The following is a 17,500-nucleotide window of genomic DNA, read 5'->3' as shown; positions in this document are numbered from 1 at the left end:
CGTGCCTTATTCAGGCATCAGCAGTTAAAAGCATCCCCTTCTTAGGCCTAGCACAAGCCTCTTCGTAAAGAGGACTAATTTTAGCCAAGTGTTGTAATGTGCGAGGGGGTTTTTGTGTGTAAAACATTGGCAGTGGGATCCTGCTTGTATTCCAGCGTGAAGCGCTTGCAGATATTGTCCTATACAATAATACTTAACGACCATTGTCTACTCTGATGATTTACATGTGGTTTTCATTTTGAAAAAAAAAAAAAAAAAGAAAAAGAAAAGGAAGATTATTTTTTTTTAAGCATTCCTGTGTTCCCCTTCACCTAACAAAAAAACCCTTTGACTAAACCATTAAAAAAAAAATGGTGAAATCGTGCTGGTTTTACAGAAAACCTCTCAAAACGAAGTGATGCTGACCTCATGGCATCAGTGCTTCGCGGGGACCACCAGTGCCCTAAAGTACAGTGTTAGCCCCAACACCTCTCCCGCTAAGTCAACCCAATGTAGGTCCTGCCCGCTTGGAAACACATCAAAAATCAAAAGTGACGTTCTCTAGCAGACACGTTCCTGCTTTAAACTGGCGTTAAAACGTCTTTGCATGAGAACAGGCCCCTCGATGCAATCCCTACCCCTTCTCCATCCCCCCTGAATCTGAGCCTGTCGAGGATTACAGTGTGCAACCTCTGCCGACAGCAGATAAATAACTGACAGTATTTTAGCAGAGTTGCTAGGTTCTCCGCAGAGTAATTTGTTTTCTCCTTTCTCACCAAGTCTTTAATGTTTTGTTATAAACATCTATAGCAAGGCAGTGCTAATAGAAATGACTTATGGTCAAAGATCCGGATAAAAGGCTGCGATGGGTTTCTGAGCTGTTTTCTTGCGAGGGCTATGCCAAGGAATTACTCTTCCCTTTGTGCACATGGGCTTTGCTGGAAAGGGAGAGCAAAATTCTGGTGATCAATGGATAAATTCCTAGATTTGATCAGAGCTTCGTGCTGTCCTGCAGGTTTTCATTGCAAGATGATAAAACACCCATTTGGTGAAACATGAGTATATTGAGGTGGCATTGACTGGTGTGGCACAATCTTCCTTTCTTCCCTAAAACTAACTCACCAGTATTTATATATGTCATTATTCCCTCTCAGTGCCTCCCAATGAGGCCACAGACACTTGTCAAAGCCATTTTTGCTGTACTTGGGGTGCACCAGCATGTTCCTTGGCTCTTTCTGCATGGGAGAATGACAGTGGATGTGCAAAGCTGCTGCACCGCCAACCACAGTCACATCATCCAGGGGACACACACGTAATTTTATTAAAATGTTAGAGCCTCTTTTACTTCTCTCTTTCATGGAGAAGACCTACAGTGCTTCTTCTGACTCAAGGCATTCACCCAAACCTTACGGTTTTTCTTTTTGCCCCGTGTGTGCTGTATCATCTCAGCAGCTAAAGACTTGATAAGAGAAAGTTGTCAGAAATCAATTCTTCTTCCCCTAATTGTACGGGCGTGATAAAAGATCACACGGGGAATCAGCGAGAATTTACACACACATGCAAACAAATAGCTGCTATCAATTCACGTGGAAGATCAGATAAGCCCGTTATCTCGTGTGTCGTACATATCAGTATGTGACAAGAATGTGGGGAAGGATATGGGGCAGGAGATAACGGGAGCAGGAGGAACGGTGGTGGAAGTCACGATGAGGAAATTCAGAAGAAGAAAAAAAAAAAAATCTAGATTGCAAAAATTATCTGAAGATTTCTGGTCTAAGGGAAAACGGTGTGTACAGAGATAGCACTGGGCCCAGTTGCCTCTCTTTAGTGTAGAGTGTCACAAAGAGGTGAAGAAATGAGTCCCTGGAAGAAAGGACCTGCTCCCCTTCGCTTAGGAGCAAGTCCTTGGGAAGGGCTTGTCCCAGATAGTGCAGTCAGTGTTGTGCCATCTGTGATGGAGCAGCTCTTCATCAGTGAGCTGAGCACAAGTCCTCTGCAAGCTGTGAGGGAGAGGAGCCTGCAAAGGCATTTTTTTAATAATAACACCTTGTTCCTCTTCATCTTGGCAGTGCAGTACAGAGTTTGTGTAGTTATTGTTTGCCTTTGAATTCAGAATTCAAAACTATTTAATACAGAGACATTTGAGAATACAGTGAATTTACACCCAAGTCATGTTTTCCTCACGCTGTTGAATATTTTGGACTAAAGTTTATCCCATCAAGATGCCGATACAGCAAGACAACAGCAGATGAAAGAGTAGGTGCTCCACCTAGAAATCACCTCTGAGTACCCATAAACACTATTAGCCTCAGTAGGCATCCTCAACATTGTAAACAGCCTGCAGAGAGCATGTAGAAGAGAAGGCCACGGTCCTACTCCTCCCTCCCAGGTGGCCACTCATTCAGTGTCTAATAAGGAGGGGAGAGGTTGTGTGTTCTCAAAGGAAAGTAGATCCCCTGTTCCAGGGAAATTGTAGCTGACTGGGTCTATTCTGCCCCAATGCAGAGGAAAGAAGCAGAGAGTTTGGCTCTGGATCCATGCTGAATGGAGAGTGAGTTCCCACAGTGAAACCTCATCTCTGAAAAGCGACTGGTTCTGACCGATTTAATCCGAAAAGGTGAACGTGGTGGATAGATAGGACAGGCTGACAACAAAGGCTTAAAATGAACATGTTTATACAGCCTTATACAAGGTACCAGGTACAATAAAAAGCCCATAGGTTGTAAAATAAGAATTTCAAAGTGGAAACTTTTTAGCAGTGTCTAAGAAAAGCTATCTAACACTCTCAAAGAAGCTGGTCTTCACCAGGGGGGCAGTGCTGATGACACGTGGTGAACAAAGCAGTGCTAGGGAGGCGTACATAGAGATGTCTGATCAGGTAGAAGCTGACACCTTCACTTCCAGAACACCCAAAGAGAAAAGAAACTAGTCTGACTTCACTTTCATGCAAACTGGAGTTAAGTTTGAGAGCAGATACTAGTTTTTTATGAGTAGCAACTAAGTTAATGAAATACTCCGGGAAGTTCAGATTTAAATGCTAACTAGAAGGGCAATTTGGAAGTATCTCTTCTTTGGTGGTTCATTCAAGTCTAACCTTGAAATTTCTTCCTGCAGCCAGGGGTTTGGGGTATTGAACCCTTCCAGTGGAAGATTTACTCCTTTATTCCACTATTCCCTTATAACTGTTTTTAAGAGCTTGTAGAAATATTCAGCGTGTAATGAAGACCTCTCAGGTGTGAAAGTTCTCCTGCCACAGGGGACACCTCAGCATCATTTTTTCCATCATTCTTGTAGCATGGTTTCTCAAAGGGCTGTGAGAAGTTGATAGTCTGGAGGAGAAAGCATCTCTAATTTTGATAATGGCAAAAAAGATGCTTTGTGTTACATGTGTATTCTTCAGCTAAAGAGCCAGATGTAATTGTGAGTAGTTTGTTACGTTGATAGTATGGGCAGAGCCTATAGTAAGTGTTCCAAGAGCAGTAACTTAGTTCCCTCCCTACTGATCACTGAGATGTAGGCAACTAGAGATTCAGAAGAACGCTCCTGTACTCACAGACTGAACGTAAACCTATCCATTTTGAAAACTTTAAGACAGATGCTTAATCGTATGATAGAATGGCAGAGATTGAGGGCTGTAACACTCAGCTGCGAGGTGCTGAGACCTCAGCAGTGCATCATCCCCAAACAGAGTACTATGATCTTAATTTCCAAACCTTATGAAACACAAAAAAGATTTCTACTACCTGCACTTGTATACGCTTTGCCTTTCTATAAAACCTTCAATCTGTTAGCCTCAAACAGGAGTATTCAGGATCTGATCTTAGAGATAGAGAAACTGAGGCAGAAAATGAGTTAACCAGCTTTTGCTCACCAAATCACGTGTGCCTTTGGAGATGCATTTGTGTTGCCCCAGCTTCCCCTTGCCTTTCCCACGCAAGAATCAGGTAACTGCATCCATGGGACCGGGAAGAGCAATGGCGTCAATGTCTAAACCAGGTACTTAAATTTTCGTGAGCTGATAAATCTGATGAGCTGAAAGTGGGGTATTTTGTTAGCTTTCCAAAAGATGGCAATCATATCAAAAGATCCACAGAGGGTAGTAGTGAAGGTGTTTGGGTTTGAGTGGTGTTTTTCCCCCTGTGGTTTCAATTGCCTGGGCTCCTGATTAATCGTTGAAGCAGTTTGCTCGGTTGACAGCAGAGTACTAAAGGAGAGAGGAACTAACTCAGGAATACAAAGAGCTAAAATATTTTGTGATCTCTTCTCACTCAGATGTATACTTCAGATTGCATTCCCTCAGTTGAGGGAAATAATTTCAGTTACCCTGGTCACAGTAGAAAGCAGTCCTCTTCATGAATGCCTTTTTTCATTAATGTAGATATGTTTCTGAGATGAGAAACGATGTTTCTTCTAATTACGGTTACATGTAGTTAATTTCCTTTTTTTAAAAGCTCGGTGTGAAAGGCAGTTTCCTTTAAAAAGGTGGGGAGGGGGAGAAAAAAAGTGATACAGCTGATGTTCCCGTTGCCTTAGCAACAGATTTATTTATTAGGGTCTGAAATGACATGAGTTAATATACCACATACCTGCTGATCGGCAAACTCTCCTATTTCAGCTCCAGTTGACAATTAAGTCCTGGACAGCTACAGCCAGGGGTTAATGTTACTCATTAGGAGAACTAGGTCATTACTGGGAAATCAAGGCACTTAAGGCAGCATGGATAAAATACAAAATTCAGCATCTCAAGGAGTGAGGGTTTTTATGTTAATTAACCTTATTTTCCTTTCATTAAAAAAAATCTTTCATATATGCATATGACAGTGGATCAATTAATTGGAAAAAAAAGAAGAAAAAAAAAAAGTAAGATGTAGTTTACTTTCCTCTCCTAGTTGTCTTCATTTCCTTTGGAAGGGTTTCATTATTTTATGGAAAATTCTTATGTCTATATGATGAGTAAAAAGGGTATTAAAATTAAGAAGGGAATCATCATGGAAATCAGCTTTACCACAAGGGAACGAGCAAATAAAAGCCTTGGAAATGAAAATAAATAAGCCTTGCTAATACCTCACCTAAGGAGCAGAATATAAGCCCATCAGAGCTTGGAGATATTTAGAGGTACTTCTTTGCTTCTTTATTAAGCAGTTACATAGTTATTTGACCTTCAGAAACCGAAACTTTAGAGAACTAATTCAAGTTGTTGGTAAATATTCTATTTACAGAAAGCTGATAGGTGGTGTAGCCAACAGTAACTCATGTAGTTAGTAATTGGCTTCTGATTTCCAGGAAAATTAAATATGTTCTCTGAAAGTTTTATTAAGATATCTGAGTGGGAGTTTTAACTTGATAAGTCATAAGTGATTTAATAAAGCTCTTCTGAAAGCCTTTATTTACTAATTTTTAGCAGACTTCATGCTGATACTGGAGAACTTAATAGGCTGAAAAAGAATCATATTAAACTAAAACTTGGGGGTTTACTCACCGCTTCCCCAAATACACATGGTTCTTTCACTTTTACTAAGTACACTATGTTCTTTTCTATATTTAAGCTCCAGGGCCCAATTCTGCTTCTCGCTCTGTTTAGAGCAATTTGGTGTAAATCCTTTTCCCACTCCTATAAAGTCAAGGTTGAAGCAGCATCTTACCTGGGGTGCACGTAGTAAACCATTGAATCGGATTGTAAGAGCACTGTTACTCATTAAAAAAAAGCAAAATTCAAGCCCCGTGAGTGGTTTTCTGCTCCGTAGGATGGTTTTGCACTCCGATGTACCTGTTTTTTTAAGCATAAGAAAAAAAAGTTAAATTTAACATCAAGGTTCTGCTTAAAGTATCACATGCAGAATCCTTCCTTCTTCATTCCCTCTGAGCTATCCAGACACTCATAGAGCAGCCACTTTGGTGCCGTCCTCTGGAACCTGTTACAATAAATGCTTCAGTCAGAGTTGAAGAACTGATTTGGAGTTCATGTAAGATGGCGACTGCATCACTCAGACATTTGAAGATTATTTAAGCTTGGAACATGTATCACAGTTTGCCATAAAAGCTCCAGTAAGCTTGTCTCTCCCTTTTTTCTTGTGACGGGAAACTCATGTTATGGTGTCTCTCTTCTCTGGTACAACTGCAAAACTCTAGTCTTTGAGCAGGAATGCACATGAACTGGTGGGACTAAGAACTCCTCTCAAGACTCTGAAGGAAAGGGGTTTACACTCACCTATTGCTATCAAAGAAATCCTTTTCTATTCCCTTGCCCCAAGCTGGTCTTGGCCTTTGTCTTTCAAACCCTGTCCTTCTGTCTTCTCCAGGCTCAGTTCCTCAGGTATCTCCTCGTATATATTCTCCTTGTGCAGTGAATTTGCATCTCACTCTTCTCTAGTTTCTCAGCCTTTCTCTGTCTCCATCATTTCCCTCCCTGCAATTTCAAGGGACCTTCTACAGCACATCGATCCCTGTTTTTCCCAAGCCCCGTTGTCCAACCTTTGTTGTCCTCTTGGTCCCTTACACTGATTTCACATTTTTCCCCATATGAACTGGCCTTGTGTTATCTTTTCCCCATCTCCTTTACTTCTTCACTCAATTCTTTGCCATGCTGTTCTTGCATAGCTGGTCATATTGATCAAATCTTATTTGTCCTCTTTGGTTTTTTCTGGTCCACATCTAAGAGTTTTAGTCAAACTAGAAAAGCATGCATTGGCATGACCACTTTCTGCCTCTTCAAACCATCTCTTATAATGCTTTATTTTTTAACCAAATCTTCCATTCTCTCATTGTTCCTTATTTTCACTGCATATAAACTGTTCTTTATTCTGCATAGTTCAGTAATTTTTTTCTGAATCCAGTGGAGAACTCATTGAAAGTTAAGATCAGATCTGTGTTTTCAATTCAGATGTTAGATCCTGCCTGGGTTTTAGCAACCTGACCTGTGACAGGAGGTCTCTCTTACTCAGCTTTAGCCTAAGGTGTGCTCAAGACACGTGGACTGTTCAGTGACCAGGCACAAAAAGAAATTTTTCAAAGGCTTGGCTACATTTTTAGGAAGACTTCCAACACATGCAGCAAAAAGCATATCTTTGACTTAAATCAAACATGTCCAAATATTCATTTTTTACCATAAAACAAAAAGAGGTTCAAATACTTAAAACAGAGGCTTGTCTGAAATTATATATGCAAGATACGATTTGCAGTTTGACTGGGTGGCGTTGGGCTTTTTTAGAATTTTCTTCTTTGGAAGTTCTGGAAAACTTTTGGCAGAATTTTTCTAGAAGATTATAGTCCAAGATAGTGTCAGTCTTGGGAAATATCATAAACAAGGACAGAAAACGTTTTGTAATAAGAAGTCCCAGGCAAACTTAACCACCAGCCCCTTTGTAATTCGCAGCATCCCTGACCAAAATATGCGAATACTCCCCAAGAGAGAAAAATCAAATATTTCCTAAACAAATGGTGTAATAGTCTTCCTTATTTTCACCAGTAATAGGGGGTTAGGTTTCTTCTTTCAAAGGTCTTTTTAGTTTCCTCCTCTTACCTCACGGCAGCTGTTTGACTCTTCTCCCTTTCCCTTCTTCTCCTCTTCTGCTTTCCTTTCCTCCATGTTTTCACCCTTTTTTTTTTTTTTTCCCTTTTTTTTTTTTTTCCCTCCCTTTCTCCTCTCATCTCTGCTTTTTCTCCATTGTCTTTGTGCAAGAATTGGCTGAATGAAATGAGCTGATTCCTCATTCTGCAAGCGGTGATATTTGTAGTTACTTTAGTCTTGTTGACCAATGAGTTTCAAGCCTTGGTCTTGGTGCCAAGAAAGCTCCTGCTTAGGAGCTTCATCCTTGGAGTTGACAGCTTCACATATCCAGAAAGGCTGAGTTACGTTAGGTACCTGAGCCAGTTCCTCCCAGGGCATTACTCAGTAAGGACCAGGACTTATTTTTTGACCCGGGCAGCACATCTGGTGGAGTATAAAGTAGTTGTAGTTTGGTGATGTGAGCCCACCGTGGAAATCACGGAGGGTCTGATGTGGTGGGATTGCCATTCCCAGGCAAATGTGCAGTAATGTTGTTTTTATGTAGTAATTTATGTTTGATTCTAGTTGTCTTCTTCCAAGGAACCACCTGAGTCGATTTTTATCCGCTTTTATCCTATTCATACCCATCTATTATTACCATGACATGACTTTTTTTGTAGTATGTTGAATTACAATAGGATATATTGTGTATGGTTATCAGGGCTGTCAGGGTCACTCAGATTATTTTGTCTTGCCTCACAACAACAGGAAACCGTTTGTTATGTTACCTTTGGAACACAAAAGGAATTCTAATTTTTTTTTTTAAAAAAAAAAACAAAAACAAAACCACAAACTCTTTGGGAGTAGTCCATAGCAGTTACTGGGTTGTGTTGCAAATTCAAGTAAAATTTTTTTTCATCTGAATCCTATCCTTGTGAAAAGCTTGTTCCTCTAAATGGGAGTAAAAGAAATGAAAAGACATCTGAATAAAAGTGCACTGATTTTTACACCAAGGTAACTGAGACCAAACGCCAGTCTTTGTCTTCAAAGGTTAATCTCTCTTTAGGAAATATGCAGGAGACTCAATGACTGATGCTGATCCTGAGGTTTCTTTAGTTAGAGAATGCGCAATATTTTATTTTGAGTTTTTTCTTCGTGAATTGTGAGGGGAGAGGAAGAAGAATCTAAACAATAAACTCCCAAGGTTCTTTTTTTTTTTTTTTTTTTTTTTTTTTTTTTTTTTTTTATGAATCTCTTCTGGATCACACAAGATAGGAGAAAATGCTTTTCCAGTGTAAAGCAAAATGCCACCCATTTTTCTCAGGCCAGCAATTTGAAAAAATCAGAAGGTAAAATACACACTCCTCACTGTAAATACGTCATGGGCTATAATAGAAAATAAAACACTGTATTTGCCAGTATTGTTTGGCTGCTTTTTGCCTCTCTAGTGCCATTTTTTAATTCCTTGGCTTGCAGAGGTGTTTTGCAAGCACAGGCAAGGATTGGGACCTTTTTCGCTTGTAGAACCTCCTAACTAAAAATTATTCTGTAGGATTCTTTTTTTTTCGGTGACACTTATTTGAAAAACCATTTTCTTCTACTTGACTCCATTTTCTATTAACTGAGGTTGTATTCGATATTGTGGTAACTTTTGATGCTGATGATGCCAGACAATGTTTAGAGGCACAATTACAGCAAAGACATTTTGTAAGAAAAGAAAACTCACTGGACTTAACTACATATTTACAGTCTACCTCTACCTCATATTGGAAATGTGAAAAGATGGAAAAATACTGTGATAAATTGAATAAATGAAAAGCAATTAACTTTTTCTTCATGTTTGCATTTTCAGAGTTATTTCTTTTTCCCCTGTTTCTTTTCTAATAGCTCTTTCCCAGCAGTAATATTTCCTCTTTTGCAGTTATCATGAGCATTGTTACCAGAAATTTGGTATGAGAATTTTAATTTTTTTCTTCCTTTTTTTTTTTTTTTGTTTTTTTGTTTTTTTGTTTTTCCAGTCTTAACATAGAAAATGTGTATTGAATTCATTTGATTTAGGAAGATCCTCTGTCCTCCGTGAAAATAATTACTAGAATGTATTTCATTTGGTATATCGAATAGGCTGGTAACATGAGTCCTCTTTAAGAAGAATATTATCCTCCTGAAGTATTTACTGACTCCGATCCTCACCACATTTCTGTAAATGAAAGCTCCTGTAAGACCAGATCTTACAGATGGGGGAAACCTGGGCAGAGCCATCTCGTGGGAAATCACTGTCAGGAAAAGACCAGAACTCTGCAATTCTCTGTTTTGAAGGCCAGGCTTTTTTTTTTTTTTTTTTTTTTTTTTTTTTTTTTTTTTGTGACTATACTGGTACTTTCTGACATCATTGGATTATAATAAACCTATATTCAAGTTTCGCTGAGCTCAAGATTTAATGTAAAATACCAAAGCGTAATGCAGTAAATAATGTAATGCCGTGAAAAGATCCCTGATGCTGTCCTTTCGGTTAGGGTTGATGTGAAATGGAGACCCGTTTTCAGTTCAGCAGAGCGTGCATGCAAAGACCACACCATTTATTGATGTGCTGCTCTTCGCTTCTTGAGAATGCTCCGGACAGATACAGGGTCAACAGGAGGCTGATGTCATATGAGTCCTCTTATCAGTTTGTGGCATCCTTCGCCACCCTCCCCAAGTCTGTACCATATCAGTCAAAACAGTGAAGAACCTCAAGTTCCTCCTGTTATCACCCAAACGAAGAACGTTACTGGGATAAAGGCACCTTCCAGCTCCGGGCTCGGGGTGTGATTGAGGCGCAGCTCTCGCCTCGCAGCCCTCTCTCAGCAGCAGCAACTGGCCGTGCTTTTTCTTCACCTTCAGTCTTTCAAAAATCTTAACTTCTACAAAGGATTTTGCAGGTTTTCTCCCTCTTCCTCCATGGTGCTTTTGTTCTCCATCCTCACTGCACTGTTTCCCTGCTAACAGCGTGCATGCCTTTGCTCGCTTTATTCTCTTCCTCCTCTGTTCTCCTTTAATTACCATGCAGTTTTATTTTTGTTTCCTAGTTTATATCTTTACTGTCTTTTTTTTTGACCTTTTCTCTACCACTGATAGAACTCTCAAATGCTCTCTCCAGCCTCTATCTCCAAGTCGGATTTTTCTGTATTCTGTAATTTTTCCCAAGCCTATGCCTTTTCCTTTTTCTCTTCTGTTTACCCTATATTTATCTTTTCCCCCTAGGTTTGGGGATGCCACCATTTTTTTTAGTTTTCAACTTGTATATTTGGTGTTGGTTTTGTGGTTTTTTGCTCTTCTTCAGGTTCTCTTCCCCTTTACATTACTTTACCCATCTTGTCCACCCTGTTTGCTGCCAGACCACACTCCTCTCTATTTCAGTTCCCCAAAACTAAAGCACCGCTGTCATACACTTCGAGGTCTGTGTCTTAGAAACTTCATTTCCTTCACTTTTAATTATTGATTCTGTGCTCACCGACATCCCCAGCCCCATCGCTGCCCCTCAAGCCTTGCCTGTGCTCTGCTGCAGCCGTGCCTTTCCCCAACTGATGTCCCCTGTCCCTTTGTCTCTTCCCTGGGTGTCTCTTGGCTCGCCAGCCCTCTGTCTCCACTTCTGCTGCCCAGCTTCATAAATAATGAGTGAATCTTCAGTGGCCTATTATGTCAGCCATTTTCTAGCAATAGTTGCAGGTAGGCAGAAATCTGTCTTTTAGCTCTTGCTATATAGGCTAAAAAAAATTCTAAAAAAATTTTTAAAATGCCCCTTTAACTTCTGAAAATTTTCTACCTAGTTTAGCATTGCCATTTCTCACCTTTGCCCATCTGACGTTCAGGTGATTTTATGAAATGAAGAGGTAGGAGATGCACCCGGTTTGAACTGCTTGGATTTAAGGCACAGTAAAAAATGAAATATTACTGCATGCCCTCACAATTTGGGATTCTCTACCCCTGAAAATCTCCCACGCTAAATGTCGTAAGAAGATTAAGATCAACCCTTTTAATATTGCTTTTATAGCTGAGCTTATTTGTAACCCTTTCAGAATGTGTAGCACCTCAAGAGATGGCACGACAGGGCTGTTGCTGTCACAAGCGTTACGTACCCTTTATGCAGTATTTTCTCAACTGTTAAAACTTTCTCCCCTGGTTTAGCACTACTGATTAAATTTCATAAGCCACAGGTTTTAGTATATTTTTAGTATATATTTTATTTTTAGATATTTAATATATTTTTTTTAAATAGACTGCATTTATTTTGCCACTTTGAGCAAGTCCTGTCTCTTTTCCACAAGTCTTCTTTCTAATTGCATATCTAGATGTGTCTTCCTCCAAATCTGAAATAGCTGTGATTATCACCATGTATGATAAGTTTACATATACTTAAGAAATTAAACTTAAGTCCCAGAAGACCATATGGGTCTCTTACTGAATTTCACTCAAATTCAAGAGACGAATATGCACTGAATAATGTAAAGGACCAAGTTTGGCTATTTCTTTTTATTTTTTTTTTCAAATATGCTTTCTATCACTGGTCAGGGATATGGGTATCCTTCATCTCCAGGGAATAACTCCAGTTTAGCTGGTCTCTGTGTACTCTCCTTCCAGTTCCAGCAGTGGGTAAGGCTGGAGGGCTCTGGCTGAATTCACAAAATCCCTGAATAGCAGAAGGGTGTTTTGAAGACTGTTGCCATTGACTGTATAGAGGAGCATCATCATAGTGCTATGAAGTTGCTTTTTAAAATCATTTTAGGCTGAAAAGAGGGATGTCAAGTCATCAATTAATCCTGACAGCATCCTTCTGTGGTGAAAAAATAATACTGTCACACCCATTTTCTAAACAGAAAATCTAAGGCAGAGATAATAGAGGCTCAATACTGGTGCTGCTGGTACCACCACCCTCCCAGTGCCCATTGCAAGGACAGTCTTGAAAGTTTTATTTCAGATTACAAAAGGAAATCACTAATGCAGGCTGAACCCTGGGCCACGTTCTCATAACCAGACCAGTTCTTAAGAGACTTCAAATGCCTCTCTTAAAACGTGTTTTAGACTCAAAAGTAAAAAGTCCTTGGTAAAAAACTTCAGTGTGCTGTGTCTAAACATGGAGATTGAGTGTCTCCAACAGCAGTGCTCTCAAATCCAAGTATAGGTATGTTGTCTGTGTCTGGTTTGTGTCATTTACAGCTGGAGTTTGGTCATTCTGATGTTTTCATGGTCTTGCGACAAAATGTAGAGCATCTTCATACCACGCTCAGTTCGTATTTTTCCTTTACCAGATGCATATCAAATCCAAGTAAAAATACAAGGCCATTTCAAGTAACCTAAACTAAACAAAGGCAGACCCTAGAATCTTCAAATGCTTCATTTTCCCCCAAACACAATATCTTAAAAGACAAGTTTGCATTTTAATATTGGGCTTCTATACAGTTTTGCAGTTCTTAAGGAAATGGAGTCTATATAATTAATACTGTTTAATAAAGCTCAAAAATGCAACAGATGCAGCCAAAAGTGCACGTCATTTTGAGCAGATCTTTACAGAACAGACATTCCATATTGTGTTCATCTTTTTCCACGATCACTGCTATGACAATCTGGTGTGTTTAGCAGTTGTTGCTGAGTAAGGCAGACTGGATTGTATATGATTTTCTCCATGTCAGCCAAGAAACAGAGCTCTCATCTTTTTGATGCAGTAAAGAGGTGGTCTTGTAGTATTGGTTGCTTTCTACCGGGAGCAGATATACCTTTACTAACTTGCAAGAGTAACAATGCATTGTAGTCTGTAGGTGCACGTGGTAGAAGCTCTTCACTGTAGGTCTTAACTGAAAATCAAAGGGTTGTGGTGCGGGAAAGTCACAGGAACTAACAAATCGAATGAGATGACCTCCCAGATAGAAAAGCTACGAGAATCACAAAACGTGTCATTAAAATTTGTGAGTATCACATGAAAGCAAAATATTTTAAAAGGGGATATGGAAGAAGGATCACCTACAGCAGAAAACCCATAAGAGAGGCTCCAGTGCAGAGGAAACGTTTCCCCTTTCAGCATTCCTTCTGGGTGCCAAATTTTCCTTCTGTTCTTCCCCACCTATTAAACAAAGCTGCAACTTCCAATTCCTATCAGTTTTCCTAAATATGTGCAGCTTATGTGGCTTTGACGAGCTGTAAGGCTCCGTATTCTCCTGCCAGCTCCTTGACAATGTGGCTCCAACAGCATCCTCCACTTTTGGCTGCCTCTGGGACCCCTGGTCTCTTCTGGAAAGGGAGAGGGAAAGCATATCCTCTGCTGGAAGGACTTTTTGTGACTGCGAAGCCGATAGCGGGGCTGTGAAGAGCTTGGAAAGATCCCTGTAAACGTCATGGCTCTGTCTATCGAGGCTGCTGCTCTGTGTAACGGGGATGCTTGGGTCCACCTTGGGATGAGCTGTGCATAGCTCAGCATCACGTACAGCCCAGGCTCGTCGGGATCACTCATCAAACACCCTCAGAAGCCTGCCTAGGGGAAACTGAGGCTAACAGGAAATATGATAACGAATCATGCTGACTCCCAGCGTCCAAGCTGTTCTCTTTGCAAACTTGCACATTTCCGACAGGGGTGTTCCCTTCCAGCCAAGTCTGAGTCCTCGGTTGTAATCCCATTTCAGCTCTTTCAGCTGGGCATTTGGAGGGAACTAAAATACTGGCAACACGTTCCTGCACATAGTTTACCTACCAGAAACAGGTGGATATTTTAAGCGTGAGGCTTCAAGCAAACTAGTAGGCAGTTCTGGGATCTTTGCAACTGGAAGAAATTCTCTCTGCGAGCCAGTGCTCATATCCACTTCGCTCTCTGGAACCACCGTGAAAACTCCTGGTTCACAGATGTGAAACAAATTACGAAGCTTATGCAGTTGCATTCCTCCTTATTATTGGGAACAAAACAAATCTGGGAGATGGAGGACTTCTTAAAGTAATTATTGTCTGGCTTTATTTTAAGAAAAAGCAACTAATTCTGAAAACTCCACAATTCCTGAAAATTTCTCAGCCTAGGGAAGTCACATTAATTATAAGATTAATTTGTTTTAATTCCCTAAACCAAAAATATTGACTGAATGAGAAATTAACACATGTAGAGCTGCAGATGTCATTTGGCTTCAGATTTCCTGAATGATATAATTATTAATCTTTCATATAGCACTGTGACAAACCTACAGATTCATTCTACGAAATTAGTCTGTGAAGAAAGACACCAGGACAGCTGAGCTATAGATTTTCCCTTAATACAGGAAGGAAAACAGTGGAATTTTCTAAATAATAAATAAAACCAAAATATTTTAAAGGCATATGGTGCACATCTGTCTGAAATATACAGTAATTTAAAGCAGAGTAATTAAATGCAACGTATAATATTTACCTTAGAGTGGGGGAATTATCTCATTTTTAATATAATTTACCAAATCTGGAAAATATAGATCATCTGTGGTATCTTTTGCACCTTTCATTCTGTGCTAATAAAGAAGATGGATTAACAAATTGGCTTTTATTTTCTTTTTAGATGACCAACCTGTGTTGCAAGGCATTGAATGTCATACCCATATAAACATTTAATATTACCTTCAGCTGAAATTATAAATAAGTACAGGTTTCTTATTTTCTGTTTTAACTTCCAGTTAATGCCTTAAAAAAAGTCTAAAGGTAGAAAATGCCTCGTATTAGCTTATTCCTTGCTTCTTTCCCTAAAGTACTGAATGGATCAGAAGCTTTTCACGAGTATAGCATGGATTCATAAAATTGCAGTTTGGGAAATTCTCTGGTTTTAGCAAAGTTTTTGATTAACCTATTCTTCCTGAAAAGCTGTAATGGAGATCGTATACATATTTTTTTGATGGGGAAAAAAAAAATGTTTTTTTCCTATCTTACCCTTTTTTTAATGTGATTTTGCCTTCAGCTAGGTGAGATATTACTCAAGTCATCTCACTTGCAAAGTTGGTAATTTGAAGAGCAGAGGCATCATTTGAAGACAGGGAAGAGTGGTAAGAATCTGATGAAACTGGGTCTTGATCCCAACTGCTAGGTTGAGGAAAATGTTCAACTGTGTAGCATAAGCAAAGCGGGAAATTATGCCGAAGACATTTAATCCCCAAAAGTACGATTTAAGAGAAATACTGTTCTGATAAACAAAAAAATACAGTTCCACAAGTAAACGTAAATGATGCTGAGATAAATTCTGTTTGTTTCAAGGGAACATGATAAAGATCCGGAGACTTTCTTTAAAGTCCTGCTGAAACTGAAAGAGAAAGATCTACCTTTTCATGTTTCCGTCCTTGGAGAGGCTTTCACTGAAATTCCAGGTACCTTTCCTTTTCTTTTGCTTTACTGTGAAGTTACCATAAAATAGATATTTCCAGAAGTAGTTTTCATGTACGTATTTTCTTACATTAGTGAGAAGAACATGTTCAAAATCTTCATAGTTGTAAAACTAAAGAGTATTGATATGTTTTAAAGTTAAAATTATTAAAGACAGTAAGCACTTTTTATTTTACTTGACAGTGCAAGGCCTTATTTATGACTTGTGTTTCAGTAAGGCTTCTGTATTTATTTAAATGGGGAGATAGGTGTGATTGGATGGTTCAGATAGGAAACAAAATCTTTCAAGTCAAGGTCACTCATCTGAAATCCAGACTGAGATTTTAGCAGGTGAAAACACTTAGTTCCCTTTCACATGTGAGGTTAAGGACTTCTGTGGAGAGCTTCTGGTTTGTATCTGGCTGAAAATGGCCATTAATCTTCAATATTTTTATACCACTCTTTTTCACACTCCTTCTGTTTCTTGGTTTCTTACAACCAATACTCTGTAAACAGTTTCTGAAAAAGAAGTAGGTTTTATTCTGAATATCCACATCTTTGTGCCCGAAATGTTGTGGCAATAAAGAGAATAATCAAATCCTATACTGGGTGTACTTGGAGTAAATTAAACCTTTTAAAAACATCCATTAACGACTAGTGAGCTTCACAGTATCTGATGTTTTGGCCCGTACGTGTTTTTCCAAAACGTAGACTTGCATCCCTCTACCTCTTCAGCCTGTAAAAATAGACTTGGGATTAGTTTATTTGTCAGTTCTGTCGTATTTGTTTCCTGCTGAACTGGTGATAACTTAATTGTTTTAGTTTTGATTTTGCGGTTTTTAAGACACCAAGAAATTAATCTGATCCAAATAACTTTTGGGTCCCCAACTACGGCCCAGCTGGATTGGAAAAAAAAGGCAATCATTTGGTAGCAGGAAATTCTTCATGTTTTCTGTCCACTTCTTTTTAGACAGTTTTCTGAAAGCTGATTCTTCCAGGCAAGTCTTGTTGCAGATCCCAAGGCAACGTTGCTTTCCAGACTGAGCACACCAGATTTCTTAGAAGGAGAAATTTCTAAGGAATATGTGACAGATAGGAATATACGATGGTGCACTGCGGGAACAGATTCTATTGACACTCATTTTGGATGTTGTTACATATCTCATTTGTGGCTTCAGTGCTTATGAATAATGTAGATCATCCTAAATTTATGCCAGTATATCAAATCTATATGCCGCACCTCTTGTCTTGTCAATTCATTCATCCTCGTGTATAAATAGAGTCTATATAAAGGGCAACGTAGTGAAATGTGTCTCATCACCATGCATTTCATAGGGCCGTATTCATACAAATGACATATGCAGGTCATTGCTAACAAGTCCCAATAAAACCTGTTGCACATACTTTACTGAAAATCTATTTAAGAGATTTTTTTTTTTTTTTTACAGATTTTTTTAATAAATTGTTGGCACTGCGTTTCCTCTTCCTCCAATTATGGGACCAAACTCCCTCGGTATTATAGAAGCCATATTTAGAGTCACTGGTAAAAGTGCATCACATATTTCGTGATTCAGTAATCATTTGTTTGTTTGAAAAGCCAGTTGTCACTGGTTAGAAGTACACAGCAAATACCCAGTAGGAAGTTAAGAAATCTTTGATTTTCAGTGGTGCTAGAGCTTGGGTTTAGGCTCTAAAGGAATCAAG

At 39.2% G+C, this 17,500-nt stretch overlaps 1 protein-coding gene across 10 annotated transcripts in view; it reads left to right on the top strand.

Annotated features, from left to right (window-relative positions):
* Positions 1-17,500, top strand: part of GTDC1 (glycosyltransferase like domain containing 1) — a 179,458-nt gene that overhangs the window by 145,536 nt on the left and 16,422 nt on the right. For 9 of the 10 annotated variants that reach the window (XR_003398783.1, XM_026852562.1, XM_026852557.1 and 6 more), the window contains one exon: positions 15,692-15,801. The exons of the other annotated variant lie outside the window; for it this stretch is intronic. Coding sequence is in view for 8 of the 9 variants with exons in the window: in XM_026852562.1 (XP_026708363.1) it covers positions 15,692-15,801 (110 nt within the window). In the remaining variant the exon portion in view is untranslated. The remainder of the gene's footprint in view (positions 1-15,691; positions 15,802-17,500) is intronic. 10 annotated transcript variants of the gene reach the window in all.

The sequence above is a fragment of the Athene cunicularia genome, assembly GCF_003259725.1.
Source record: "Athene cunicularia isolate RWA chromosome 7 unlocalized genomic scaffold, athCun1 chr7_part1, whole genome shotgun sequence".
NCBI classification, from domain to species: domain Eukaryota; kingdom Metazoa; phylum Chordata; class Aves; order Strigiformes; family Strigidae; genus Athene; species Athene cunicularia.
Note: the sequence above shows the minus strand (reverse complement) of the source record. Positions and strands in the feature narration are given on the sequence as shown.